The 26,423-nt window shown below is 58.7% G+C and overlaps 2 protein-coding genes across 3 annotated transcripts; both read right to left on the reverse strand.

Annotated features, from left to right (window-relative positions):
• Positions 1-447: 447 nt before the first annotated feature.
• LRRC3 (leucine rich repeat containing 3) lies at positions 448-3,413 on the reverse strand. The gene is made up of 2 exons (XM_055817666.1): positions 3,272-3,413; positions 448-1,897 (listed from the first exon to the last, which is right to left on the reverse strand). Exon 2 carries the CDS (start codon positions 1,893-1,895, stop codon positions 1,032-1,034), a length of 864 nt encoding a protein of 287 aa, XP_055673641.1. The 5' UTR covers positions 1,896-1,897; positions 3,272-3,413; the 3' UTR covers positions 448-1,031.
• Positions 3,414-4,015: 602 nt separating this feature from the next.
• On the reverse strand, positions 4,016-23,581 carry TRPM2 (transient receptor potential cation channel subfamily M member 2). Of its 2 annotated transcripts, XM_027785863.2 has the most exons (33): positions 23,366-23,581; positions 21,593-21,859; positions 21,168-21,253; positions 20,534-20,702; positions 19,874-20,054; positions 19,319-19,485; positions 18,701-18,881; positions 18,096-18,157; positions 17,726-17,926; positions 17,294-17,396; positions 16,933-17,054; positions 15,233-15,583; positions 14,634-14,771; positions 13,860-13,989; positions 13,420-13,565; positions 13,150-13,262; positions 12,807-13,020; positions 12,115-12,233; positions 11,665-11,797; positions 11,365-11,536; positions 10,718-10,901; positions 10,260-10,441; positions 9,977-10,109; positions 9,771-9,858; positions 9,030-9,117; positions 8,461-8,612; positions 7,846-7,922; positions 7,654-7,755; positions 7,241-7,327; positions 6,953-7,058; positions 6,304-6,405; positions 5,677-5,793; positions 4,016-5,406 (listed from the first exon to the last, which is right to left on the reverse strand). In XM_027785863.2, exons 2-33 carry the CDS (start codon positions 21,785-21,787, stop codon positions 5,281-5,283), a joined length of 4,527 nt encoding a protein of 1,508 aa, XP_027641664.2. In that variant the 5' UTR covers positions 21,788-21,859; positions 23,366-23,581; the 3' UTR covers positions 4,016-5,280. The 2 variants fall into 2 exon arrangements, 1 of the variants encoding a protein (XP_027641664.2); XR_008749475.1 differs by lacking the exons at positions 4,016-5,406; positions 5,677-5,793; positions 6,304-6,405; ... (17 more) ...; positions 14,634-14,771; positions 17,294-17,396 and having other exon boundaries at positions 15,449-15,583.
• Positions 23,582-26,423: the final 2,842 nt, after the last annotated feature.

Below are 26,423 nucleotides of genomic sequence, written 5' to 3' on the forward strand. Positions count from 1 at the left end.
TGGGGGGTCACGGCCTGAGCTGCCCTGGGGTCCAGGAGGGCTCCCAGGCAGCCCCTGCAGACCTCCCTCCTCCTCCAGCCCAGCCACAGCCACATCTGGCTTTGCTGGGAAGGACCATTTCTTGCTTGTGAAACAAGCCAGAACTTGATTCGCTTCCATTACGCTCAGCCACGAGCAACATCTCTAATTTGGCCTCGAGGAAGGGCAAGATAAGGTGAGACATACCAGATGAGATGCAGAGGCACCATTTGACCAGCTGGCCCCTGCTCAAGCAGGCTGGGGTGAGGGTAGAGGAAATGTGACCTAACAGGAGTCACACTGGTACACTGAATTTAGGCTTGTCTGCTGTGGGAGGGTTTGAATTAGGACAAGCGCGAACCCCTCAAGCACCACTGCCCTCCCCCAAAGCCCAGCTCCCAGTGCAGCGCAAACCCGGAGGGCTTTTCCTATGTGCGGGGCTTTATTGAGGAATCCAAAGTTTGGGAGATCAGCCCCGGATTGCTGGCTGCAAGCAGAGGGTGCTGAGATGCTGTGCGGGGGCTGGGGCTGATGTCCTGCTCCCTGCGAGGCTGGTCCCTCACTGGAGCTAGGATGGGGTGACCCTGCTGCACAGAGAGACCCATCCCTCTGCACCCCAGGGTCCAGGGACCTTCTGGCCCCACAAAAGCCTCCACCGTCATCTGTCTCCCCCCAGGAGCTTGCTCTTTCCAAACCACATAGACCACGACCATGTGGCTGGGGCTGCTTCCCCTGCAAGCCCAGCTCTAGAAGGGGAGAAGGGGTCTCAGCAGGGGGTTCCTCCCCAGGAACCTGGGTTCCATTGACAGGTCTGCGTGGGGTGTCCCCAGCATCCCTCCCCCACGTGGTTTGCTCACGCTCAGTCCAGCATCACTAGGGAGGGGCAAAGTCGGTGGCACTCATTTGCAGGACTGGAACAAGCACTGGAAAATCCCATAGAGCAGCTTTGAAGGCCACCAGGTTGCCACTGGCTCCCTGCAAAGAAGCTGGGAACAAGGCGCCCCAATCCTGCACTACAGGGCAGTGCTGGTGGTCTCTGCATGGCTCGGGGCACTCGGCAGTGACTTCAGGTAATCCACGTGCTTGCAGGTGTCCTCTCGATTGTGCCGGACATAGCAGATCACATAGACAATGACCATGGCAAACCAGCCAAACATGGTGATGAACATGGCCACATCCGTGGTCCTCTGACGCACACTGCAGAAGTTGACACCGGCATCCAGGACCTGGAGCAGCGGCTTGCCCACGTACTCCTCCCGTGGGGCTGTGTGGCAGGTGATGTCCTGGACAGAGTCGGGGTCCAGCCGTGCCTCCCACAACACCTCCTGCAAGGCACACTCGCAGTGCCAGGGGTTGTTGGCCAGCCGGAGCTTGGCATTGAGCGCCAGCAAGGCCTCCTTGGGGATGCTGCGGATGCGGTTGCTGGAGAGGTCGAGGGTACGCAGCCCGGCAGCCACCCCTTTGAAAGCCGCCCTGTCAATCTTCTCAATGGCATTCCTGGAGAGATCGAGTTCCTCCAGGTGGGAGAGGTGCCTGAAAGCATTGCTGGGGATCCTGGTGATGCTGTTGGCATCCAGCTTGAGGAACACCGCGTCTTTGGGGATGTCCTTGGGGATCTCCTCTAAGTGCCGGGAGCTGCAGAGGACGGCCTTTGCCCCTGCCCGCTCCGTGCACTGGCAGCTCGGAGGGCAGGAGCTGCCCCAGGGGACGCAGAGCAGGAGGCAAAAGAAAGCCTGGACGACGCTGGCTGCTGGCATTGTCGTCAGGGTCATCTTGCACCCAGCCAGCTCGGCATGGCTGCTGGCAACTCCCTGGTGGCTGCAGCAGCTCCCGGGCAGCAGGGCAGCTCCTCTGCGCTCCTGCAAAGCCTCTCCCATTGCTGGAGGAAAGCGGTGGGTGGAGGGGATATGACACGGCGTTATTTCCTGGAACACCACTTACGTCTCTTGTAATGTGCCCTGGCAAAGCAGTGACAGGCTGGGCTCAGGGGCCCAGAAAACAAGGGCAGAATGATACTGGCCACTGTCTTTTCCGGGACCACTTAATTTGGCTTAAGATTAATGATACCTGGACACAGAGCTGCAGAGATGAAAAACTCTCCCCCCCACCCCACCCCCATCTGAGCAAGAGACCACCCAGGCAGGCAAAAGGGCTGCAGGACGCGGGGTGTCGAGACCCAGTGTTGCCTCTGCCCCTGCCTGCTGCCAGTTCCCTCATGGGATGTGGTGATTTGCTTCTGGAGAACAGCAGCAGTAAATTCCTATCTCACCAGCCCCGAGTGTTAAAAAAAAATGATGAGTCAGACTCCCCAGATCATCAGACTGGCTTAATCACCACTGTGTTTTTAAATAACAAGATGTGGAGTTCTTTTGCTTTCCCCATCTGGTCCATGACCTGGTACAAGTCACGTTTCCAAGGGTTTTGCCAAAGCAGAGGTTTGGAAGTGACTTCGTTTTTTAAAGTAAAGAGTACGGTTTAACAGCCCAGCTCCGGGAGCTGGAGCTTAAGAGAGGAGCCACTGACTATCCAAGTAAAGGGGGCAATCTGGGAACCTCAAGGGCCACCCCAGCCCAGCTGGGGAAGAGTCAGGAGGTAAAGCAGGTAGGCCTTCTTTCCTCTGCCCTTTGGTGTCGCTCACACCTCTCCTGCTGCCTTGGTCAGGCTGGGGGGAAGAGATCCCCAGGTGGGGGTGGGGTGGGGGGAGGCACAGACCCTGGCAGACCCTTTCATCTGGGAACGAAATTGAAATTGTCCACAGTGATCTCATTAGGAGACCAGCTGGGCCCCAAGTCATTATCCCCCTGGCACCAGCATCCTTCTGATAATGGCATCCTCCTGGTAACAGCATCCTTTAAGCACTGGCATCCCTCAGGTATGAGCATCCCCAGGGTACCACTCGGGGGATGCTCGTACCTGAGGGATGCTGCCGGCAGACCTGCCGGTGGACCTGCCCAGGGCCGTGGGACTGCGCAGTGGGCTCTTCCAGGGGAGACGAAGTTGCGCTGCCTGGGAACCCTCCTGGCCCTGCAAACGCTGCCGGGGTCCGGCCCAGCCCCGGGGGGGAAGCGAGTACCACGCTGCGACGCCGGCTCCCACCGCCCGCCCGCGCCCGCCCCGTACCACCACCCGGCCGGGCACCGGCGGCCGGGGGCGATGCCCAGCCGCGACCCGCGCCCACGCCCTGCCCGGGGCCGGGGACCCGCCAGGCTCCGCGCAGCACGGCCGCCGCCACGGGGCCCCGGGGGTCCCTTACCCGCTCGGCCGGGGGCGGCTCCGCTCCGGCTCGGCTGCGGCTCCGACTGCGGCTCCGGCTCCGGCTGCGGCTGCGGCTGCGGCTGCGGTGCGCGGCGGCTCGGCCGCGATCAGCCCCGGCCCCACCTGTTGCTGCGGCTGCCGCCGGGGTCCCGCTCCCCGCCGCGGTGGCACCGGGCCGGGCGGGGCGGGGGGGGCCGGGCGAGGAGCTGGGCGGTGGGACAGCCGGGCAGCACAGCCACGGTGCCAGCGTCCGCCCGGAGCCCTTTCGTGCTGTAATTGAGTGATGCTAATTAGGTTTCAGCTATCGTTCTGAGGCTGGGGGCGCCGCTCGCTGGTCTGGGAGCTTTATCCGCGGGCGGTGCGAGGCACGACCGGCTCTTCCCCCCGCGCGGTGCCCCCGGCCCGGCCCGCGCCTGCGCCCCCGGCGGGACGGCGGGGGAGACCGGCAGCGGCCGTCGAGCGGGCGGAGGGCGATGGCAGGAGGTGCTGTGCCACCGCCCAGGGCCGCGGCAGAAGGTGCTGTGCCACCACCGTGGCGCGCAGCTTGCTCCCCAGCAGCCCCTCATACTGACTCCTGCCGCGCCACATTGCCTCTGCAGCCGGCACCGGGGGGTGCATCTGCAGGCAAAGGGAGTTTGTGCAACAAGGCTGGGGATGGGAACACTCAGACTGGGCTCGTCACGGATGTGCGCTCCCAGCTTAAACAGCTGCAACAGACCACCAGCCTTTAATTATTTAATATATGGTTTATTGAATTGGGTTGACTAAATTGCCAGTCTGGCATCCCACCCCCACACCAAGCCCCAGTGCATCACTGGTGAAATTGCAGTTGCGCTGTGGTGGCCACCAGTGTGGGAAGAGCAGTCCCAGCTGTCCAGTGCCTGATCCATCAGGAGAGGTGGGGGGCACTGAAATTCACCCCCAAACCCCCCACACCCCCCCATCCCCCCCAAGCAGTCCTGGGCACAACATGCCATGACATGTGGGGCTGTTCTGGGCTATTGTCAAGAAATGCCTCCACTCCGCCTTGTTCTCCCTGTAGCAGGCAACAGCCAAGGTGAGCAAAGGACCCCATAAGAGCAGAGATGCCTGGGATGGACACACTGATGTCATCGCTCCTGTCCCTACCAAGGGACCGCAGCACATGGATCACCTGGGTCCCAGCAAGCTGCCCCTTTCCATCCATGTGCACAAGGGGACAGGGGCAGGCAGGTGACATTTAGCTGGTGCCTTGGCTCAGACAGAGGGAAGGAGTTCAGTTACAAGGTGGTGCTCAGCATGCACGCGCAGGATCACGTAACAGTATGGGACACAGCAAGTGGACCTGTGCAGAGCTATGAAACCATAGGTATATAAGCCAAGAGCTGCTCACACCTTCAGAATTGCTGGGTCATAGCTCAGGACCATGTTGTTGGGTCTGAGACAACCAGAGTTATGGGGACAGCTGCCACGGGAGCGACTTGCAGGGCAGTCAGGGCCTCTAGGTGCAAAAGACCCCAAGCCTTCTCCAGAGCAGTCCTCCCAGAGCTGTGGCAGTGGGGCTGCCGGGGCTCAGAGCAGGAGCAGGGGAGCAGAGCTGCCTGATGGATATCCCAGGTGGAAGAGGAGCTGGGGCTGGCAGGTCCTCAGTGCCCACAGCAAAGTAAAGAGCAGGGTGGAGCTGAGAGAAGGAACACCTTGCAGGAACAGCCCTGTGGCTCTGCGTGGCCCCAGCCCTGGGCTAGTGCTGCGGCTGATGCGGACACACCAAGACATAAGCTGGGGCTGAGCCCTGTGGCTCAGGTGGCTGGGATGCTGTGTAGGCTCTGTCCAGGCAGCCCCTGCTCCTGGCTGCTGGGAAGGGAATGGTTTTCCTCCCAGAGACCTGAAACATATATTCATGGAGGCAACCAAAGTACCTAGTCTCCAGTAGCTGCCCATGGTCTCACAGGTGAGCTGGGGTAGAGCTGCAGGTCCCAACCAGAACCTGCTCTGCGGTAGCAGGAGCCCTGGCCTGTGCTTGAGGACTCAGTAGTAGGCGCCAAGGAGGGTCGAGACCTTGTGCAGGAGCATCTTGTGGTTGGCGTGCAGGGGGATCCTCTTGTCCAGCACCTGCCAGCGGATGCACAGCTCCGGGTCGCAGCCCTGAAGGAACTGGAAGGGGACCAGAGACATCAGTATGTGCTGCTGGCAAGGGCCCATGCCAGCCATGCTCAACAGCACCTCTAGTCCCCATCATCCCACCCTTTCTTTTTGGGATCCCCGTTGCAGTGCCACCCCATGTTCAACCCCATGTTCTTCCTCCACTGCATGCAGCTGGAGCAGCCCACTCTTGATGAGGGTGAGGTCTGGGTCTGGAGATCCGCCTCCCCTGCCCCATGCTGAGAGCCAGGTCAGGAAGCCACGGGGGCGAGATAACCATACCGAATTCAGCCGCTTCATCTCCACGTCGTTCTGGTTGTCGAAGTGCACACTGACAGCAACCGTCTCGACCCAGGCATTATCTGTGTTGCGGGGATCGTCAAAGTACCCCTTGTGTATCTGTGTGTGGTGAAGAAATGCCACGTTAGCAGAGCCCTCATCACCTCTCTGAGGGCACTGAGAGGCCCCGGGGGTGGTGGGGCATCGCCCCACATCTCCTCGGCCCTGCTGGAGTCCAGTGCCCTGTGCCCACTGCAGCTGGGGCCACGGAGAGCAATGGCAGCAGGCGCAGAAACCAGTATGTGCAGCCCATCCCCAGGGTCCCTGGGCTGCCTCGCAGACCTTTGCGCAGTGCGAAGCCATTATGGTGTGTCTCCTCCTCCCCCCGCCATTCCTCCCCGATGGGAGCAGTGGCCCAGGGATGGTACACCCTGGCCCTGGACCCTGGGGACACCCACATGCCCCTGTGCTACCATGATATCCACATGTCCCGTACAATGGTGGTGTCCCCATGTGCCTGTTCCGCCGTGACGCCTGTGTGCCCCTGTGCCAGGGTGATGCCTGCATGCCCCTGTACCGCTGTAACACTCGCATGCCCCTGTACTGCCGGGACACCTGCATGTCCCCCACCTCAGTGCCTTGTTTCAGCAAGTTCTGGAACTGGGGCCAGAACTCCCGGCGCAGGATCCACTTGAGCTTCAGTGGGAGCGTCTCGCCCGGCTCCAGTGACCCCTGCACCAAAGCAGATGTCAACAGGGGAGGCCTGCCACCAGGCCAGCCCAGCCTCCCTCACTGCCACCAGCTTGGCCACCGGGCAGTTTCCACCACTACAGAAGATGCCACAAGATCTGATGGGGGAAGCAAGCAGCGGCGGTGCCTCCCTCCCTCCCTCTCCTGCCAGAAGTCCTCAGCTGTGCCCAAGCAGATGCCTGAGTTTGTCTGATTCAGTCTCTGCACCTCTCTGTCAAAGGACGGTATGCCTTAAGGCTTAACACACCTACATGAAGGACACGTGAGAAGTGAAGCCATGGAGGATGAGGAGAAGGGAGAAGCAGGAGACAGAGGGTCAGGGTGGGTGGGGGTGTGTAATGGGACCACTGCTCGCCCAGCACTCCGGGCAGCACAGTCCTGCTCGCAGATGCAATGCAGGAGGTGCAGAGGTACCTCCTCGGACGAGGCTGTGACTTGTTGCTGTTTCTCCCTTGCTGCAGGGCATCCACCCAGCAGCTGGTCCCCGCCTCCCCAGATCCTTCTGCACCAGGTTTCCACCAGCTCTTACCCCAGGCAGAGCCCAGACTTCTGACAGCGGGTACTGAGCTACTAGGACTTCCAGCATCTTCTTCAGGCTCTTCCTTATAATGGATCCATCCAAATTCCTCCTCCAGCTGTGGGAGAGGCCCTCGTTACACTGCAGCTGGAGGCAGTCTCCCCCTGCCCAGCAGTGGCTGAACAGGCAGCGGTGGGTTTGGCAGGTGCCAGTCTCTCTGAGCTGGCTTTGTGCTGCCTTTCCCACTCCACCTCCGCGGCCCCATCCTGGAGCAGGACACTTCTGTCCCCATGCACTCACCGTGTCACAACAGGGTGCAGAGCGTGGTTGGGCCCAAAGCAGTGCAGCCGCCCACGGCCTCGCAGTCCCGTCCTGCCCATGGGGTTCCTGGCAGGGTGAGAGCGAGCAGGCTGCGACAAAGCCAGGGTCCATCTGCACCCCCCATCACACCGATCAAAGCCCTGTACCACTTCCCCAAATTTCCCACCACTGCACTGCACCTCTTCTAGGGTGCTGGGTAATTTTTTTTTGGGGGGGGGGAGGGCAGCCCTGAGGACAATGCATGCCATTATCGCTGCCCCACCATTAGCCACAGGAAAGCAGAAAGGGGAAGGATGCAGCCCCCCCTGGATTCTCTGTCTCCCCGTTGCTTTGCCTCCAGCTGGGCACCGCAGCTCCCCCCGGGCCTGCCTCCCCCCAACGGATGCGCTCACAGCGGCAGCCCGTCCTGCACGGTGTAGAGGCCGTGGAAGCTCTGCCGGTCGATCAGCCCGTCCATGGTGTTGTAGTTGATCTTCAGGAGAGACTCCAAGGACCTGGGGGGCAAGAGGCAGCCCGGCAGGGAGGGCTGGCTCTGCCACCCCGGGGAAGGGGCAGAGGAGCAGGGAGCCAGCAGGGACACTCACAGGCTGAACGGGTCCTGCACAGCCATGTCCTTGTGGTCTGCTGAGTAGGCAGGAGGGTCGTAGAGTGGGAAATCCACCTGCAGGGCACATGGCCATGTCAAGTCCCTCCTTGGGTCCCTGCTCTGGCAGCAGGACCCCTGGGGACACTTTCTGACCCAGTCCCTTCCTCTGCCCAGCTTGTGGCAGCACTCCCCAAGGCACGCAGGGCTCTGGGCTCTGCTCAGGGGCTGAGATGAGGGTTTTGGCTGGAGGACTGGTGCCTCTCACTCATGGCCCCCTGGAAGCCAGCACCAAGATCCTGTCCCTGACCCTGAGCCAGCCCCGCTTCAGGAAATGCAGACCCAGGTGGCTGTACCCTCCGTCTCCCAACCGAGCATCCTCAGACACCCCTAGCACTGCAGATCCCAGCAAGAACAATGCCCATTCGCCTCTCCTTGTCCCTGGGAGGTCCTCAGAGCAGCTGCTCCAGGAAGCCACTTCTTCCAGGGCTGGGAAGAACAGGTGTTCCCAAGTGTGACACAGGTGCGATGACAGGTCTGTTCCTATTCCCATCGCTACTGGGATCTGCCCCATCGCCCTCTTCCCAGCCCCACTGCCCAGGGTCACAGCTCCTACCTCCCAGGGAACCTTCTCATCCGGCACAGGGAAACGGTGTGTGTGAGACCCTGGATACAGGAGGTTTCGGGCAAGCACGTGGTGCAGGGGCTGGGTCTCCTCAAGTTTCCTCTCCAGGTCAAAGGCTTTTGTCTCCAGGGCTTTGCTGGAGCCTGTGAGGCAGACACAGACAGCAAGGCCCCACAAAGCAGCGTGCTGAGTCTGGTGCCGCGGACTGTGGCTCTGCTGAGGGGCCCAGCTGGGTCTCTTCTGGGGATGCTGATGTCCCCAGGTGACCTGGCCCCTGAAATCCCTTCTGGCAGGCCCTGGAGGAACTCCTCCAGGGATGCTGCAGTGGAGAGCCTCAGCCATGGGCTGCAGGGAGGGCTCTGGAGTGGAGGGTGGGAATGGCCGCAGGAGGGGCTGGGTGGCCTCACAGAGCCCTCAGACCTCCCTGGGCCAAAGGAACCTCTCCTCTGCCTTGCTGCTTAACAGAGGGGTGCGAGGGGCTGCTTAGCCCTGGCCCATAGCCCATGGGTGGTGTCCTGGGGTTCCTTGGTGCTGCTGGGGTGGAGACAGGTTCTGCTTACCCACGGGCGGCATGTCCTCGCCTGAGCCAAAGCCATTGCCCTGCAGCGCCTGCATTATCCACCTCAGGGCCTGGGCGCTCTGATGCACCTGCATGGGACGCAGTGGGGTCAGCCCTCTCGGACCCCCGCTGCCCCCCGGGCTCCCTTGCTTGAGTACTGCAGGATACGGCCCTGGCAGGAGGCACTGCTGCCCTCGGCTGCTGGCCGCTCACCCCCCAGGGCAGCAGAAGTCCTTGCTGTGGCCCAATGCTCGGCTCGGAAAACTGCCTCCAGGGAAATATTTTTTTCACGGCACGTGGAAATGGAAGTGGAAACAGCAGCCATGCTGCGGCTGTCTCAGAGAGGAGACGCTGGGGCCTGGTCCGGCTCCCCGGGCACCCCACTGCTGGTGCGGGGTGTGGAACAGCTTCACGGGGAAGGAGCAGGGAGTCCCCTGTCTCCAGGAGGTCTGGAGGGTCCCCTGAGACCAAGGAGAAGAGCTGGGTCTGGTCTAACTGCTTGGGTGACCAGCGGAGGCAGGGGCACATCCCACCACATCCCACCTTCATCCTGCTCACTTCGGAGTCAAATCAAACAGAACATTTCCCATAGACCTTTTCCTCTTGGATGCTACTGTTTGGCAAGGAAACTCAAACTTGTTTGCAGGGGGATTGATTCAGAGGGGCTTTCCCTTGTGCTTCTGTTGACTCAGTCCCTGGAAAACCCCATCTTTCTTAGGTAGTTGCTCAACTTCTGCCTCACCTGGTCTTCCAGAGAGACCAGCCTCTGCTCCACCAGCCCTGTCCTCTTCACCCGGTCCAAGTCCAGCAGCTCTGCCAGGACATCAACCCTGGAGGGACAGTGCAGAGAGAAGCCCCCTCAGCAGCCACCTCTGCGCTGATCCCAACTCTTCCCTGCCCAGGACACTGAAGGACAGAAGGATGCCTCTGCCTCAGGAGCGCTGGTACCTCTGTGCGATGTCTTGGATCTTCTGCTCTGTGTTCTGCTTCTCCTGGCACTGCTGGTGCTGCAGATAGCTCTCCTTCAGGTACATCTCCCAGGAGAGGAGGGCAGCTTCCTCGTTCTTCTCCAGCTTCTCTTCTGCCAGAGGAAGGGGACAACAGTGCTGTCAGATCCCCAGGCGTCCCCAACCCCAGTACCACAGCCTGGGCGCCAAGCTTCGTGCCTCGGTGCACAGTGCCATGCCCCGGGGAGGGGGCGAAGGGCAGGAGGGGAGATGCTGGTCCTCACTGAGCTGTTTGTGGCGCGTGGCCGGCCTGCGGAGCAAGCCTCGCCGGACCAGGATCTGCAGGTGGTTGAGGAGAATGAAGGGTGGAGGCGCAGGTGGGCGGCCGTGGTACTCCTCAATCAGGTCGTGCCGCTGGAACTTCCAGATCTGGTCTGTGTGAGCCTGGACCTGCTGGAAGGTGTAGCTGGGGAAGAGCCCAGGCGTCAGCCGTGCCATGGGAACGAGAGGTCACATCATGTCTGTATGGTGCCCCAGCTCCTACCTGTCTCTGACCAGCCCTGGCCTGCACCAGCCACTTCCACCATATCTATGGCCCCCCGCAAGTGCCCTGTGCTCTGTCAGCATGTGCCCCAGCACCTTCCTTGCACTTTCTCAGTGTGCGGTGCCCTGGCCGTGGCCAAGCCTGCAAGCAAAGCCAGCTCGATTCACTGTCAGGACCATGGGGACAGGTCAGACTCACTTGAACATGGCAATGAGGAGGTTGAGAAGGAGGATGTTGGTGAAGAGCAGGTACAGGCACAGTAAGATGACCGTCAGCCACTCTGGGAAGATGGGTTTCTTGTTGTCCTCATTTGTCTCTGGGCACTTGGGCTTGTAGGGGTCGGTCCCATTGGGGCTGCACTGGTCAATGTTGAAGTTGACCCCTGCCAGAGAGCACAGCGTGACGCTGCCGCAGCCAAACCTCATGTCTCAGGGAGCACGCTGCGCTCTCTGAAAGTGCCCAGCACCAAGGGACTTTAGCACTGGGCAGGGATTTGACCTCGACCTGCATCATCCCAGGTGCTCTGCTCGCTGCCACCAGCTTTGTGGCACCGAGCTGGATCGACCCATGCTCCTGCGCCTTTGCTAGGGTGCTCCCTTGCCTGTGTGGGCAGATACCACTCCTGGGTTTGCATCCACGGCAGTGCTCCCAACATGCCGGAGCAGAGCTCCATCCCCACACCCTGCCATTGCTCCCTTCTGGCCTCACGTTGTGCTTGGAGAGGAGCCCCTTGCAGGACCTTCCACGCAGGAGCTAGGCAGACTGTGGCATGAGCTTGGAAGCCCTCAGCCTTGCCACAGCCACCCTGCTCATGCCATGTGCTGTCACAGGCTGGTGTCCTGTACCATCAATGTAGGAGGGAATCTGCCCGAAGATGGTCAGGTAAGAGTGGTAGACCACGCCACGGAAAAGCCACTCCACACGTTCCTCATTGTGGATCAGGATGGCCTGCTTGGCGACGCCGAAGGACACCACCCACACTGCTAGCAGGAAGAGGAAGAAGAAGACGTCCTTCATCTGCAAAGACAGAGGGGAAGCAAAATTGTGTCCTGGAGCAAACCTCACTCCAGGGTAGGATAACACAGGTGGCACATCCATCCCGTGCTCTAGCTGATCACCCTGGCAGGAGGAAGGGCAGCTCTCACCATGCGCTTCACAATGATGATCTTGGGCCCCAGCGTTTTACTGACTGTGAAAATGTGCATCAGACGCAGGCAGAAAATTATAAAAGCCAGTGACAGTATGATGCGCCCGGGGTATAACGTTGATGGAATCAGCCTGGGCACAGAAAAAAAGGAAAGGAAACACCTCAGCGTCGCCAGTGTGGGTTTTTTTCTGATCTCGCAGGATTGTTTCTGCAATATAAGCGCGCTTCCCCAGATTGCTGGGTGACAGTTGTGGCATGAAAAACTTCTTTCCTAAAAGCAGCTGAAAGCAGAAGTGGATTGATCAGAATTAATCACATGGCAACAAAAATCTTCTTTGGCCTTTGGAAGAAGAAATTGCAATTGAAAAACCTGCACAATTCTTACACTAGTTTTGTAGCCTCAGCTGTGGCTTGAGCCTGCGCGCTGCCGAGTAGCTCTGCAGCTCACCTGCAAGTCAGCCCTGTGATAAAGATGAGGATGGCGCAGATATCTAGCTTATTCCAGAAGTCCTTGAAATACAGGGAAGCCATTTTCACAACGCCAAACCCATCTGGATCATACAAGAGCTGTTTGGAAGAGAAGAGGGGTTGGTATTTCAGTGAGAGCCTTGTAGGATACTCGTGTGCCCTGTGGATGGGAGGGACCACAGAGACCTGCTGCCCTTCACGGGACCCTCCTGCTTACCTGAGGTTAACCTGAGCTTATGGGGTTTTCTACAGGGGCATGGAAGGAGCGTGGGGAGAGATACCTGAGACATGGGGCTCTTTAGTCTGGTGAAGAAAGCTCTGGGCTGTTGAAGCAAAAGCTGAAAAAATCAAACGTCAAGCAAAGCCTGGAAATGCTTCTGGGAATAAATACCCAAGGAAGGAGGTAGCCCCTCCATATCTCCTGACGTTTTCAGCTCAAACCAGCATGTTTTCCTGCAAGTACCTGGCACCAGGCCAGACGTAGCCAAGGAGATTCTCTGGTCTCGGAAATGGGGGCATCTGGCAGTCCCTTCTGCAGGGACCTTTCCGAATGGGTGGTGACATGAGAAGCAGCATGGGAATATGAGCTGTGCAGGACCTCCCAGGAGCACCCAGAGGGGTGTCTCTCCCTCCTCTCGCCTCCTCCCAGCCTCTGCCCTGCCTGCCCCATACCTGGCGGGTCTCCTCGCACACCAGGGAGAAGAGCCAGAAGTAGATGAGGTACTCCCGCCAGGACGGCAGTGGCTGGAAGTCAACCATCAAGACGTAGGCAAAGAGCAGGAGAAAGGTGAAGTAAGAGAGGATGTTCATGAGGAAGATGACGATGGGTGCTGTGAAGAAGGCTCGGAGGCGCATCATGCAGCCCATGGGCTGCAGCCTCTTCTCCCTGCAGGGAGCAGGGGTAGAAGCAGGGCTCAGCTGCCTGAGGAGATGCCACGGCACCTTCTCGCAGCCAGCTGCAGAGCGAGGCTGGAGGAAATCCCTGCCTCGGTGCACACATGCCCCAGCTGCATACCTGAAGGTGATAAGGCTGGTGCAGAGAAGTGGGAAGAACAGCATGCATGCGATCACCCGCCAAATCCCATTGTCCACGCACATCTTTCCCCACCAGACTTTGGTTAGAAAGGCCTGTAAGGAGGGAGGAAGAGGAGCGCTGGTTACAGGAGCTTCTGCCATCAGAGCGGGGTTGAGGGGCAGAGCCCCACTGCTGCTAACAGGGAACCCTGGCTCTGGGGCAGGGAACACCTGAGTGCTTCCCCTCCAAGCACCACTGCTGGGAACCCACCTGGACACCCCCATGGGACACAAAATTCATGTTTTTGGCCTCCAGTGCCAACTGCAGACAGGTTGTCTTCCCCCAGGCCTCAGAGACACGGGTGAGAAGCTTCTGGGCTCTCTCTTCATCCTTGCGGTAGCAGTCTGTGAACACGCCTGGCCAGGCAGGTACCAGGGAGACAAGGCTGAGCTCTGGGCCAGCCTGGGGCTCAGTGAGGTGCTCTCAGGGTCACCCTTCACAGCTGGATCCGGACATGGCACCACACAGCAGCACCCTCTGCACTCCCACTACCTCCCGGGCACAGCGCTCACAGCACCACGACCCCAACGGCGGCAAGGGTGCTGGGCACCACCCATCCCACCCGTCACCCCCAGACACCTCCTGGGCAAAGCTAGCCAGCCCTGCAGGGCACTCGAGCAGCTCCGGGTTGCCGGACCCCTTCCACTCACCGATCGCCTTCTGCTCGTACTGCTCAGCCAGGGCCAGCATGGCATCGGTGGTGTCGGTGTCTTCCTCCTCCTTGGCGAGCTCCTTCAGGATTTTGCTGCAGGCCAGCGCGGCAGCCATGCAGTCCTGGCTCTGGAGCAAAGAGGGCAGAGAGAGTGGGGCTCCTGCACCCTGCCCCGCAGGTGCCAGCAGTCCTGACAGGCCCCCCCCCCGCTCCCACCGGAGGGGAGGAGGGCGTCCCGAGCAGACCGCCGCTCAGGGTGGGCAGCTTGCCATGCAAGGGCTGAGCTGTGCTCCCCTCTGGGGACAACCCTGCTGTCCCTGTGGGAAGCCTCGGGTGACAGGACAGCGTGACTCCACAGCTCTGCACGGCGTCTTCACCACACCCCCCAGCCACACTGCCTCTTGTCCAGGGATGCTGTTTATGGCTAGAAGCCTTCTCCACCCCAGCTGCCATGCGCCTGTGTCCTGCCTGTACTGCGCTGAGCCCCCCCTCAGCCTTTGCAAGGAAGGCAAAGCATGCTTCTGGGCCAGCTTGCCACCTCTGGCTGCAGCGTGTGTTTTGGCTGGGAAGAGACGGACCTAGCCTCGTGGTGTGGCTGGGGATGAGCATCAAGTGTCCACAGGCTCACTAGCTGGCTCCCATTTGGCTGGGGGTCAGGCTCGGGCACTGCCATGTCCCAAATCCCAGCAGGGGCAGTCTTTCCTTTTGGGGCTGGGAGGTCTGGCTCCATCTGAGCCTCTCAGCTGTGACCAACAGCTCTGGGCTGTGATACCTGGGCCCAGATGATTTCTGCCAGCTCCTTGCGGTTCTGGACCACAGCCCAGATGAGCAGGTCTCGGACTGGGTCCATGGTGAAGGTGACTCGGCCGGCAGAGCGCTTGTAGAGGGACCGGAGACTTGACCCCTGAACCTGCAAGGTGTGCAATGGTCAGACCTCCTGCCAAGAGGCTGCAGAGAGCAGAAAGCCCCTCAGCACAAAGCCACCCCCAAACCCTGGGTGCCTGCCTCCACCACCCATGGAGGGGCCTTTGCTGCAGATAGCGGCGTGGCCAAGACTGGACTCATCCTGGAAATGCCGCTTTTTCTAGGGTGAGGATCACGTGGGGATGTGCCAAGCCTGTCCAGTGCACCCACCCCACCGGGTCCTGCCCACCGGCATTACGCAGCCACAAGGTGCTCCAGGCATAGGAGGATGGGAGTCATGCATTGAATGTGGGGCAGATGACTTGGACAGGGCTTTAAGGGACTTGAAGTGGGATTCTTGAGCAGGCAAGAGGACAGAGACCGAGCTGCAACCTCCAAGATGGCTTCTTGAGCCAGCGTTCCCCTCTCTAATGCAACCCCACCACCGCGCAACCTGGAGATGCGTACATTCAGCTTGATGTGCGGGACAGGGATGGAGAGCCGGGGCCGCTCCACGTGCTTGGGCTTGGGGTAGAGAGGCTGTGTGGAGCAGCCCAGCAGCTCCCGCAGCACCTGGGAGACATGGTGCAGTTGGATTTTTGGCATTTTGGAGCCAGCTGCGTGCTCTCTCTCCTCCAGCAGGACCTTCTGCAGCTTGCTGTGAAACAGGCAGGATGGTGCCATGTTGTCGTAGAGGTAAACCAGGGTGTCCCAGGTGACAAACTCCTTGAGACGCACGCCCTGCTCCAGGAACAGCTTCACAAACTCTGGCTTGTTGGAGATCAGGGCAGCTGCCATCACGGGGTGGAGATCTGTGGGCTGGCAGGCCAGAGGCAGAGGTGAGAAGCTCCAGGGCCCCAGAGCAGAGCCTCACGTGGGGGGGGAAGTTTTTATCCCTGAGCACACAAGGAGTTTTGGGGTGTGAGAGAGCAGCCGGGAGGCACCTGGACTTGCAGGACATCCCCCAGCGGCATGCTTGTGGGTTAGTGTGCCCTCTCCTCTGGCGGTGAAGCCCTCTGTGCCCTTGGCTGCCGGGTGGAGGGATAGGGTAGGGTAGAGGGTAGACCCTCTTTCCCCAGCTCACGAGGATGCACCAAGCAAATGAACGGGACCTCACAGGCTTGTCTCCTGTGCAATGCCTCAGCTGAAGGACTGTGGTGCTGCCAGCCAGATCTCAGCCATGGGGAGATCAGCTGCTCCTGGTAGTCACCCAGCGCAGCCTTTGTGGGGTTTTCCTTTCCAAGGCAACATGTCCATGTGCTTAGAAGTGAAAGCAAGGCCCGTGGGTAAGGGGGGAGGTGTTGTCCCAGCAGGAAGGTACCTGCTGACCTTCTGCCATAGCTTGGTTTCAGCCCCAGCTTTTCGTGCCAGCCCCAGCGGTCCAGGGCTGCAGCACCTGCAACAGCCCTGGCCTGCATCGGCTAATCTGAGAGCCGGCCTCGTCCGCCCTTCCTGACAGAGCTGCGGATCTTTCTTGGGCTGTGCATTTTCACACCATCAAATATTTCCTCTTCAGCTTCCTGGTTCCCACCAGTCCTTCCCAGTCCCACAAAGAATATGGAGCTGGGGGAACCCAAACTGTTGAACCAAATAGGAAAATCCATTCCAAGTCCCACAGCCCCATCAGAAGGGACAGATAATCCTGCTCAGCTTTGACTTCTCAGCAGCAAGATCAGAAGTGGGACAGCAGAACTGGCTGGTGCTGCTCCCTGCCCCACTCTGTAGTAAAGTCAGAGCAGGGAAGCACCGGGCTGAGTGAGATCAGTTTAGAGACAAGTTGCCGTTTGACAACGTGGCATGAGCAGCGACCGCAAGGCAGAGTTGGCAAGAGGTATTTTGGGCTCTAGGCTGGTGAATTGTCTTTAGAAGACACTGGTTTTGAGCAAAGTACCAGTCATCTTAGTAAACAGTGACAGGGCAAATAGGGCCTTTACAAGCGGTGAATTGCAGGGTGTGCTCACCTCTGCTTTGCGTGTTTGAGAGCACTTTTGAAAAACAGCACAGATTAAGAGCCCCTAGCAATGTGGTGGGAGTTTAGGGTCCATGAGAAATGCCTTCAAATACTCTCCCTAGGCACAGCTGAGGTGAAAAGTACCCTCAATATCCACAGTTCTCAAGTGGGACAAGATGTAAGCCTGACTGGACAAACAGCACAGGTACTGCCTTACCTTCCACTCATGGTCATCCGTGAAGATCTCACTCCGAGCAATGTCCACCCTGTTCCATGCCACAGCTAATTTCAGCTGGTGGTCCCAGTTCTCACGACCAAAGTGGTCCTGGTTTCTGGATGCTGCATGCAAAGTACACTTGTTAGAACAGAGGTTCATTCATATGGTGAGAAGATACCACCTGGAAGCCCCCTTGGAGACCTGGCCCTTTGGGAGAAACAGCTCTTCCTGATCAAATGAGGATCACAAAGTTTAGGGACCCCTTTGGTGACACCATAAGTCAAGGAGCTGCAGGAGGTGACTTGTGACCCCCATCCCATTCATCTTGCCCCACCGTCCCCAGCAGCTCCCCACCCCTCACCTTTGAACAGGGCCTGGAGGATGGCCACATCCACATCCTGCTGGCCACATTTGCCCTCTCTGAAAATGGTCAGGAGCTGCCGGCTCCGCACTATGTCTTGGATCTACAAAGGAGAGCCATGGGCAAGCAATCATCATCAGCATCTCCTCCCTGCTGCTTCCCACAGCCCCCTGTCCTGCGTGGGGCAATCCCTTGCTCCTTTCAAGCTGCCTTCAGACTCCCTGTGCTGGGTCTCCCAGACTGGCTGGGGCTGCTCCCAAATGGTGCCTCTCTGCCCAAGGCGAGCAGGCAGTGGGGGAGATGGATGGTCAGCAGAAGATTAGCCTTAAACTTCATGCTGAGAGCCTTCCTGCTCATGGGCAAGGACCCCTGGGGACCCCTTTGATCTCCTCAAGCTCAGCAAGAGGAGCTGTCTGCCTGCAAGAAACTCACTTTCTTGGTCCACTCCACCAGCTTGCCCTCAGTGAAGAGCTCATAGGTGTCAGGGAAGAACATGCTCAGCTTCTTCTGGATCAAGGCAATGGTTATCTTGGGCACAGGCAAGCTGGCCACCTGTGCAATGACATCAGCCACACGCCCAGACCCTTCCACAATCACACAGGGGGTCCCGTTGGTGATGGCATTGTAGATGGTCTGCAACAGAGCGGGGAGGTTGGTCCTAACCCCACCCAGAGGCCAGATGCATTTCAGCTGGTGTGCCACCACGCTTGCACCCATGCCGGAGAGCAGCACCCCAGGCAAGGAGCTGCCCCCTCCCACCACCCACCACCCCGGTCAGGAGCGGGCAGGAGCAGTTCCTTACATCAAGTGTCCCAGGGCCTCCTTCCAGCACCACACACACAATGGGGATCTTGATAGCAACGCCTGCAGGGAAGCAGAGTCCAGGGTCACCTCCCCGTGGGGCAGCACCCTGCCATGCAGCTGGATGCGGTCCCTTCTGAGCGGTGGGGTGTGACAGACAGGGAGGGAGCACTGCCCCTGATGAGCCAGGCTCCAGGAGAGAGGAGAGACCCTCTCCTGGCAGTCATGATGCTGGAGCATGTGTTAGAATAAAAGATGATTTACACAGCAAGAAGGTCCCACCTGGAAGCCCCCTTTAGGAAAAATGGCTCTGCCTGATCAGCTCAGCATCACAAGGTTTGGGGACCCCTTTGGTGACCCCATAAGCCAAGCAGCTGGCAAAGAAAGGCTCTTTGATTTGTGTCAACCCACAATTCGATTTGTGTTTGTGAGGAGCAAGGTTCCACACTTATCCTGACAACACTCTCAACCCGCTTGCCTGGATCCTCCAGGGAAGCCACAGCCTCCCCTCTCACCTGAGGCCAGGATGGGCACCCTTTCCCCATGGATGGCCCATCCTGCCTTGTGCCCTCCTCTGCCCCAGGCCTGGCTGTGTGTTGCCGTTACCTCCTTTCACCTTGGTCTGCTCCGAAATGAACTTCTCCAGCTTGGTCCTTAGTGGGATTTCCACCCCATACCTCCCGTGGGTCCCATCGTCCACCAGGATGAAGTGGGAGTGGTTGCTGTCCAGGCATGACAGGCTGCCTTGGTTCTCCTCATCCAGCATGTACTCGGCTGGAAAGCCACCCTGTAAGGTGCAGGAGGAGAGGCTCTGGGAGAAGCCTGGCAGGGCTGCAGAGGAGGAGTACCAGATGACCAAAGCAACCAGCATGTGGGACAGGAACAGGCCAGCACGAGCGCACAGTCTGGCCAAACTGCCGCCCCTGCAGCCTGCGTGTCAGCCTTGCCCCATGCGCTTCTGTTCCTGCTCCACCTGCCCTCACACCCACAAGGGTCCTCCCAGGAGAAGCACAGCACCTACCCAAGACACTGGGTAGGGCAGAGGTGCTTCTCAGCAGCTATCAGCCCAAGACCATCACTCCTTCTGGCACAGCTGGGTTTTACCAGGGCTGCCAGCCGCAGGCACATCTTGAAGCACCCGTTCCCACCGTGGTCCCTGGCAGGACTTCCCCTGAAGTCCAGGCGTAGGCAAAGCAAACACATCTCCAGCTTTGCCTGGCTCACCATGGGGCAGATGAGGCTCTCCCGGTTGTACACGGTTCCCCAGGTGGCTATGCCAATGGTGACAATGTCGCCTTCCTTGTGGCTGCAGCTCAGGATGAAGTCTCGCACTGCCTCTCCCACCTGTTTCATCACACCGGCGTGGGACCCCCCCGTGATGATCCAGGCTCCTGGGGGTCAGAGAGGGGCTTGGGAAGGGAGAGGCTCTGCTCACAGCAGTCTCCTAGCATCCCCCTATACGGCTGCAGGAACACCTGGTCCTTGGAGATGCTCCATCCCCCAGGAGATGCCTTCCCTGCCCACTACCTCAAGCCCTGACAGCACAGGAGATGTCTTCTTCAGCAACGTGTTGCAAATCTCAGTCCAGCTCCCTATGAGCCTGTTTGCAGTGATTAAGCAAGAATAGTCCATCCCTGGTGGGGCTAGTCCAGACAGGGACCTGCAAGCCGTCAGGCCAGCTCGGCATTCCTACAGCACCCCAACTCGCTGAACCTGGCGTGGCCGGGTGACAGGCCCCTCTCCCGCTGCAACCATGGGGAGAGCCTCTGCAGCTCTTACCAGTGGTCTGGGCCACTTTGACCAGCCCTTGCCGGAAGATGTTCTTCAGCCTTGGCTTCATGATGAAGTTTTTGGCTCCCCCAGTGACTGAGATGAGCAGGTTGGGTGCATCAAGGCCCCAGTGCTGTGTCATGAGGTGGTAGATGACGCGTGGAGGGGTATCTGAGGAGACACGCACGTACTGCAAAAAAGGGAGCATAACATGCATTTTGGGTGAAAACAACAGGGTGAGGGTAACAGGGCACCCCCACCACGATTTCTTCTATCCCACCAAAGAACCAGGGGCTTCCCACGCTGTTTCCCAGTGGCTGCTGCTGCCCCAGGTCTTTGTGTGTGACCCTGTTCCCATTCGCTTCCCTGGGACTGAGCATTCCCAAGACGAACCTAAGGACGAGGAGAGGGGAATAGCCACGCCTTGAAGCAGGGGCCTCACGGCATGAAGGGCAGTCTCGTGGTTCCAGAAAGGGACTTGGTACAGGGCTGGGAGAGAGAAGGGATCCTGTCCCACCCCCCTAATTCCGCTTGGGTCAGTGTTGCCTTTGGGGCATTTCCAGGCCTCCCCAACATCTTCCCATTCCGGAAGGAAATAGGTGCCTTTCATCTGCCACGCATGACCTGACCACTGGCTCCCTGTGCACCAGAGACAGGAAAACAGGTCACCTTCCCCATCTTCTGTCCCAGGCCCGTGAAGTGGATATCACCGAAGGCATCTGTTGGCATTTCCTGGATGTGCCTGCTGGCATCCCATTCCTTCCCCAGGAAGATGGGAGGTTTGGCAGCATCTTCCAGGTGCTGTTCCCTGAGATAGCCGCACTCGCACACAACCCTCCTGAAACACACACCACCAACTTTTCCAAAAACAATCTAAACCCAAAAGGCAAAGCCCAGCTGGCCCACCTGCCTCAGCCCAGCACCAGCATCTCCCACCAGCTCGTCCTCTAGCTCAGACCTTGCGCAGAAACGAAGGCACTGCTTGGGGGCAAATCTAGCAAAAATTTGATATTTCCAGCTGTAGAGGTTTAGGACAGAAATATTAACGTTGCTCTGGATTGGGATGAAGTACAATGAAAATTACTGCATGCAAAGGCGTCAGAAAGGTTCCTCACTGGGACACAGAGTCACAGCCATGTGGTGACACAGCAGGGTGAAGAGCCAGACAGAAAGGCATTTGTGAATTCCCTTGACCCCAGCTTCTTTAACAGAAAGGTGGGATTTTCTGGTGCTGTAGGTTTTTCACCAAACACCCCTTCCGCTTTCCTGGCAGGCGAGGGGAATGAGGGACTATCTGACTCACCCAGAATCTGACGTCTGCGAGCTTTCAACAAAGTAGGTGCACTCTTTCTTCCGGATGTTTTCAGGAATCCACGAGATGAGATTTTCCTGAGGGAGCAGGAAAATCAGCAAGCAGTCAGGGTTTCTGCAAAGGGCCAGAAGTTAGGGCAGGGAGAAGGCACCCTGGTACTTGGAGCATATTTGGGTGCTTCTTTTGATGTGAAGAAAGCAAGCTCCATCGCTATCTGCAGGGACAAAGCCAGGTGTACTGCAAGGAGAGGAGATACGCATGCTGGACTTGTACCTCAGATGTTTGGGGTTTTTTCTGTCTGTCCCTAAAACTAAAGTGATCTAATGCTCCCATTAATGAATCACTGGATAACTCGTTAACACTCTTTGGTCGTGTGTGGCCAGCTGCTCCCCTCTTCCAGCACCACCTGAACTTGCCTTTTCATTGCTGCCGCTGGGGAAATGTGCCTTCCGTCTGCTCTTCGAGACACTGCTGCTGCTCTGCTGGAGGTTGGGGACCACCTCGAAGTCGCTCATCCTCCTGGGGTGAGTGGCAGGGTCATCTCCTCTCTCAGGGCACACCTTGTTCAGTTCAGAGGGGAGCACCCTGGTGCACCGGCCACGCGCTGCCATGGCTGCTGTGTCTTGCCCCCCTCAGCCTCCTCTCTCCTGTTCCTAGGCTGGAAGGTCCTGAACGTCTCCATCCTGGGTGCAGCAGAAAAGAAAAAGGATACCCATGAACTTAAAGCACTGGGGTGCCCTCTCCATCATTCCCTGGGTGGAGAGAGGTCTGTCAGAAACCTGCCAGACCCTCGCCACGGTCCTGACACAAGGGCTACGTGGACAGTGAGCCAGCCTCAGGGTGCACTACGCTGCCCCTGAGCGATCAGCCTCTGCCAATTGACCCCACCACGCTCTGCCCACCATCGCAGCCGCCTGGCCATCCACCAGCCTGCAGCTCTCCTCGCTTGCTCTCTGCTGCAGGCAGCTGGGATATTTCTGGCAGCAGGGAGACCAGAAACCAGGTCTCCTGTGTGAGCAGCCCGAGCCTGGCCCTGCACAGAAAATCTGCACCAACACGCTGCCTGCAGACACAGGGCACTCCTCTGTAGGGGGGCCCCGTGCCCTCTGCAAAGGTGCCCTGAGATCCCAGCACTAAAACCCAGCTGCACGCAGGCATGCTGCATGGCAGGGGCTGCAAAACTCCCGAGCTCTCCCACAAACGCTCACAGCCCCCATTGCTGAGCTCCTGAACTGCTGAGGCTGGAGAGCTGCTGGAGCAAGGGTGGAAAAGCTCCCAGGTGTCTCTGGAGCCCAAAGGGGAATGGGTGTCCTCTCAGGGAGCTGTGCTTAGGTAACGAAGAAGCACAGCACTCTGGTGAAGCTGTGGGTCAGCAGGTCTGTGTTAGGGAGGATTTTGGCTGCCTTTCTGCAAGACAGACTCTGCATCACACCCGAGGGAGGGTAGCCCTTAGGGGGCACAAGGAGTGGTGGAGCAAAATCATGGCTACCCTTGTGTTTCCTTCAAGTTTCCTTCCCCCAGCTCAGCGCTGCCGCAGGCAGGGAGCAGCAAGGAAAAGCCTTTTTGCCAGCCTCCCTCCCGGGCTCCCTCCTGGGACCACACAGCCCCACCAGCCTTAGGAGCCTGATTTTGGCAGACTGGCTTTCTGCATCAGCACAATCCACTGGCAGAACTAATTGCTTGAGAAAGCGCCTCCTGAATAAGGTCAAACACCCCTTAATCCTTGTTCCTGACCCGCCAGGGTGGGCAGGCTGGTGGGGGTCTGGGGCATGGCCACCAGCAATACAGAAGTCCATGCTGGAGGGGCTCTCACACCAGGTCCTCCATGGCCACCATGGGGCTGAACAACTGCACTGATAGAACACCCAGAATACCTGTCCTTAAGGGCACCGGGGTCAAGGGCAGAGCCTCTCCTGCAGCACACACTGCCTGCCCCCCATCCCTCCCCAGCTTGGCAAGCGCCACAGGAGTGGGGCTGAACCTCTGAGTGGTCTGGCAGCCTGTCCCACTGCAGGCAGCACAGGGCCCCTCACCCAGGCACCAGGTCACCCCTCAGCCGCACTGGGTGGTCACAGCACCCATGGGAAAAGGAGCACCAAGCCCTGACGGCAGGCACTGGACGCTGCCTATGACCCACGGCCACCCCACTGCCCCTCCACCGGCACAACTGTCAGCAAGGCTGCCTGTACCTTCCCTGCAGCATCCTTCGGCCACATCACCAGCTCCTGTGCTCCATGAATGTCCAGGAGTCAGACCTGTGTCCCTGTCCTCCAGCGGGTCATTTTGTCACCGGAGACACAGGCGATGAGCAGAGAACGGGGCAGAGCTGCCTGCGAGCTGCCTGCAGAGAGGAGGAGATGGCAGGGCTGCTGGCAGCCTCCCAGCAAATCAGGCTGCAGAAGCGGTCCCTGCCGAGAAGCTGCGGCGTCCAGGCAAGCCCCGAGTTTGCTGGAGCGGCTGAGTCACGCTCCCCACAGCAGCGATTTCCACCCGCAGCCCCCAGTGCCCACCCTCCGCTGCTGTCAGCCCCACGCGGGGCGAGACGCTGGTGCCCTGGCCCCTCGCAGCAGATGTCGTGGGCAGGGGCTGCACAGGGGGCAGCGGGGACCCGGCACATGGGTGCTGCCAGCAAGGAGCAGCAGCTCTGATGGAGGCTTGGGTGCGTTGCTGGTTTGACAAGTGTGATGAAAAATCCCTTCCCTAACTATCAATTTCAATCAGTCTTTATAGTGCCAAAACGTATTAACTTTATTTGTATATATACATGTAATATATATATTAGTTGTACACTGTGATGTGATGAGATAGTGGAATTTTACTGGAGACTTTGGTATCGTTCGTGCTTAATTAAAACAACCGAAAGAGCGGCCCGGCCCTGGAACAAAGGGTTGTGCTGCTGGGAAGCTCAGGGCTGTCCATGAAGGAGAAACAGCTTTATCCCTGGGACAGCCACGCTAACGCCGCCCCCCAGCCCCTCTGGCACGTCTTTGAAACCCTCCCAGCATCATCCGGTGTCACAGGTCCCCACCGCCAGCAAGACCGACTGCAGGGACACTGGATCAACAGGCGAGTGGCAAGAATGCTGCAGAAACAGAGCGGCTTTGCAAAGTTCTGCTGCAATTAGCGATTGGTAGCGTGGGTGTTGGTGATTAGCCAAGCCGTGTTGTACCCGAACACTGGAAGGGTGTAAGAACCCCGTGTAAAACCACACTTGGGTGCCCTGGTTTGGCTGGGACACCTCATGCGTGTGAATAACCACTTACCCTTGTAGTTCTCTGCTTTGCATCCCAGCCTCTCGCCTCAGTCAGCACAGGCCAGGTGAGAATTTTCGTAACAGAAGCCCCAGGTGAGGAACCTCCCTGTCACACCAGAGGCACCTCATTTCTCCTGCTCCTGTTAAGTTCCATGCCCTAAGTGAGCTGGCTTCTCCACTGGATTTGCAGCCACTTAACTTGCATTTACCATAAAATTTTCTTAACAAAACCAGCATTCAGCTTCCTCAGGAAATGTGCTAAGCAGCAAAGCCAGGCCAGGAAGGCAGCCAATGCAGTAGATGCTGCAGCAGCAAGTGATTTGGCCAGCTGTGGCTCAGCGGCAGGTACACCAGGCAGCCCAGGCCGCTGCATCTCAGACTGAGATGAGGGTCCTGCAGCAGTGGGCCCCAGCCAGCTCTGATGGTTCTTGCTGGAGAAGACTGTAAAGCATCATGAGGCAGTGCCGGGAGACAGCTGGGAAGACAGAAGTTGCTGGTTCTCAAACTCGGGCATGTCCTGCAGGGCTGGGGCCAAAGCCCTGTGCTCCCCTTTGCATTGTGATGGGCTCAGGTGCTGGGGCAGTGCATTAAACGAAGAAGCAGGGTCCAAAGGAAAATGCAGTGGTGCGATCACATCCTTTAGCATCCTTCCATCCAAAGCATGTAAGTTAGCCTGGACCATCTATGCAATGAGTTCTTCTGGTTTCCTTGAACAAGAGCAAACAGCTGAGACATTTCACTGGGAGAACAGATGCCACTAATAAGCCAGTAAATAAAATCCATGTGCAATGCTTTACAGTTCAGTTGTAATTAACTCTGCACTGCCAAAAGAACTGAAGTCATAACTGCACATTAATTACACATTAATGTGCATATTCATCCACTCTTGGCTGGCTAGCTCTCTGGAGACCATGGCTTTTATTTCACTTTTCCGTATGCCAAAACCACCACGGCCCAGTGGGACCCACATGGAGCCAGCGTGCTGGGGCAGTTCCCACTACTTCTCCTAAAAGCCCACCTAAAACCCAGTGAGGCTCAAAGCAAACCCTGGCAAGTTAACATTCATTTGTGACAGCAGGAGGAACAAGGTAAGAGGATGAAGGACTCTGGCCCCTCTCCAGGGACTGTCCCTACATGTGCATCTAATGCCCAAGGTCAAATTCAGCCAGAATTGTGAGCCAGAATGCTTTTTGGTGGCAAAGAGGAGCAAACCAGGCAGACCCTCTGCTGGGATGAGCCCCTTGCTCCACACCTCTCCCCATGGTGACCCCGGTTCTGTGGGAGCCCTTGCTCCTGCTGGGGCTCGGTCCTCCCAGAAGCCATTGTGGTACTGCCATGGAGTAGCACCTGCTGCTGTGGGTGCTGGAGGTTGAAACCCTTCCCAGTGAGGAGGAACCTCACTGCAGAGCGGGGAGGACACCTCCCTGTTGGGCGGGATAGTACATGCCCTGGTCTGCCAGGGGAAGGGGATCCCTCCTGTATCTTTCCCCCATGCCTCAAAGGCATCATTTGGGCCCATTTCTCCAAGGAGTATCCATGAAAGATGCCTCCTTCCAAGGGTCTTTCCTGACGTGATGCCTCCTGCCCAGTGAACACAGAGGTCAGCACCAGCTGGGAGGAAGGGAGCATCTGTGGGGAGGCAACATGGCCACCAGCCCCTCCCCAGGCAGGGCCACGAGTGCATCCCCCAGCGTGCAAACAGGTGTAGAAGACGCCAGGCATGGCCCCTGTCAGCATCCCCGGCGCCAGTCCTGGGAACAGTGGCTCGGCAGATCGGCTCCAAGCCTCGTCCCACTCCTCAGGCCAGCGGAGAGTGGCCAGGGCAGGCTGCAGCGCCTGCCGCCACACACGGCCAAGCCAGGGTTGGGGACAGAGGGAGGGTTATTGCACCGGCTGGCACAGAGAGCAGGTACCAGCAGTGAGGGATCTTTAGCAGAGGGACCCGTCGCACTGCTGCCCAGACATCTGTTACCGATATTCAGCCACGCTGGTGT

This window comes from Falco peregrinus, chromosome 12, assembly GCF_023634155.1.
Source record: "Falco peregrinus isolate bFalPer1 chromosome 12, bFalPer1.pri, whole genome shotgun sequence".
In the NCBI taxonomy this organism is placed as follows: Eukaryota; Metazoa; Chordata; class Aves; order Falconiformes; family Falconidae; genus Falco; species Falco peregrinus.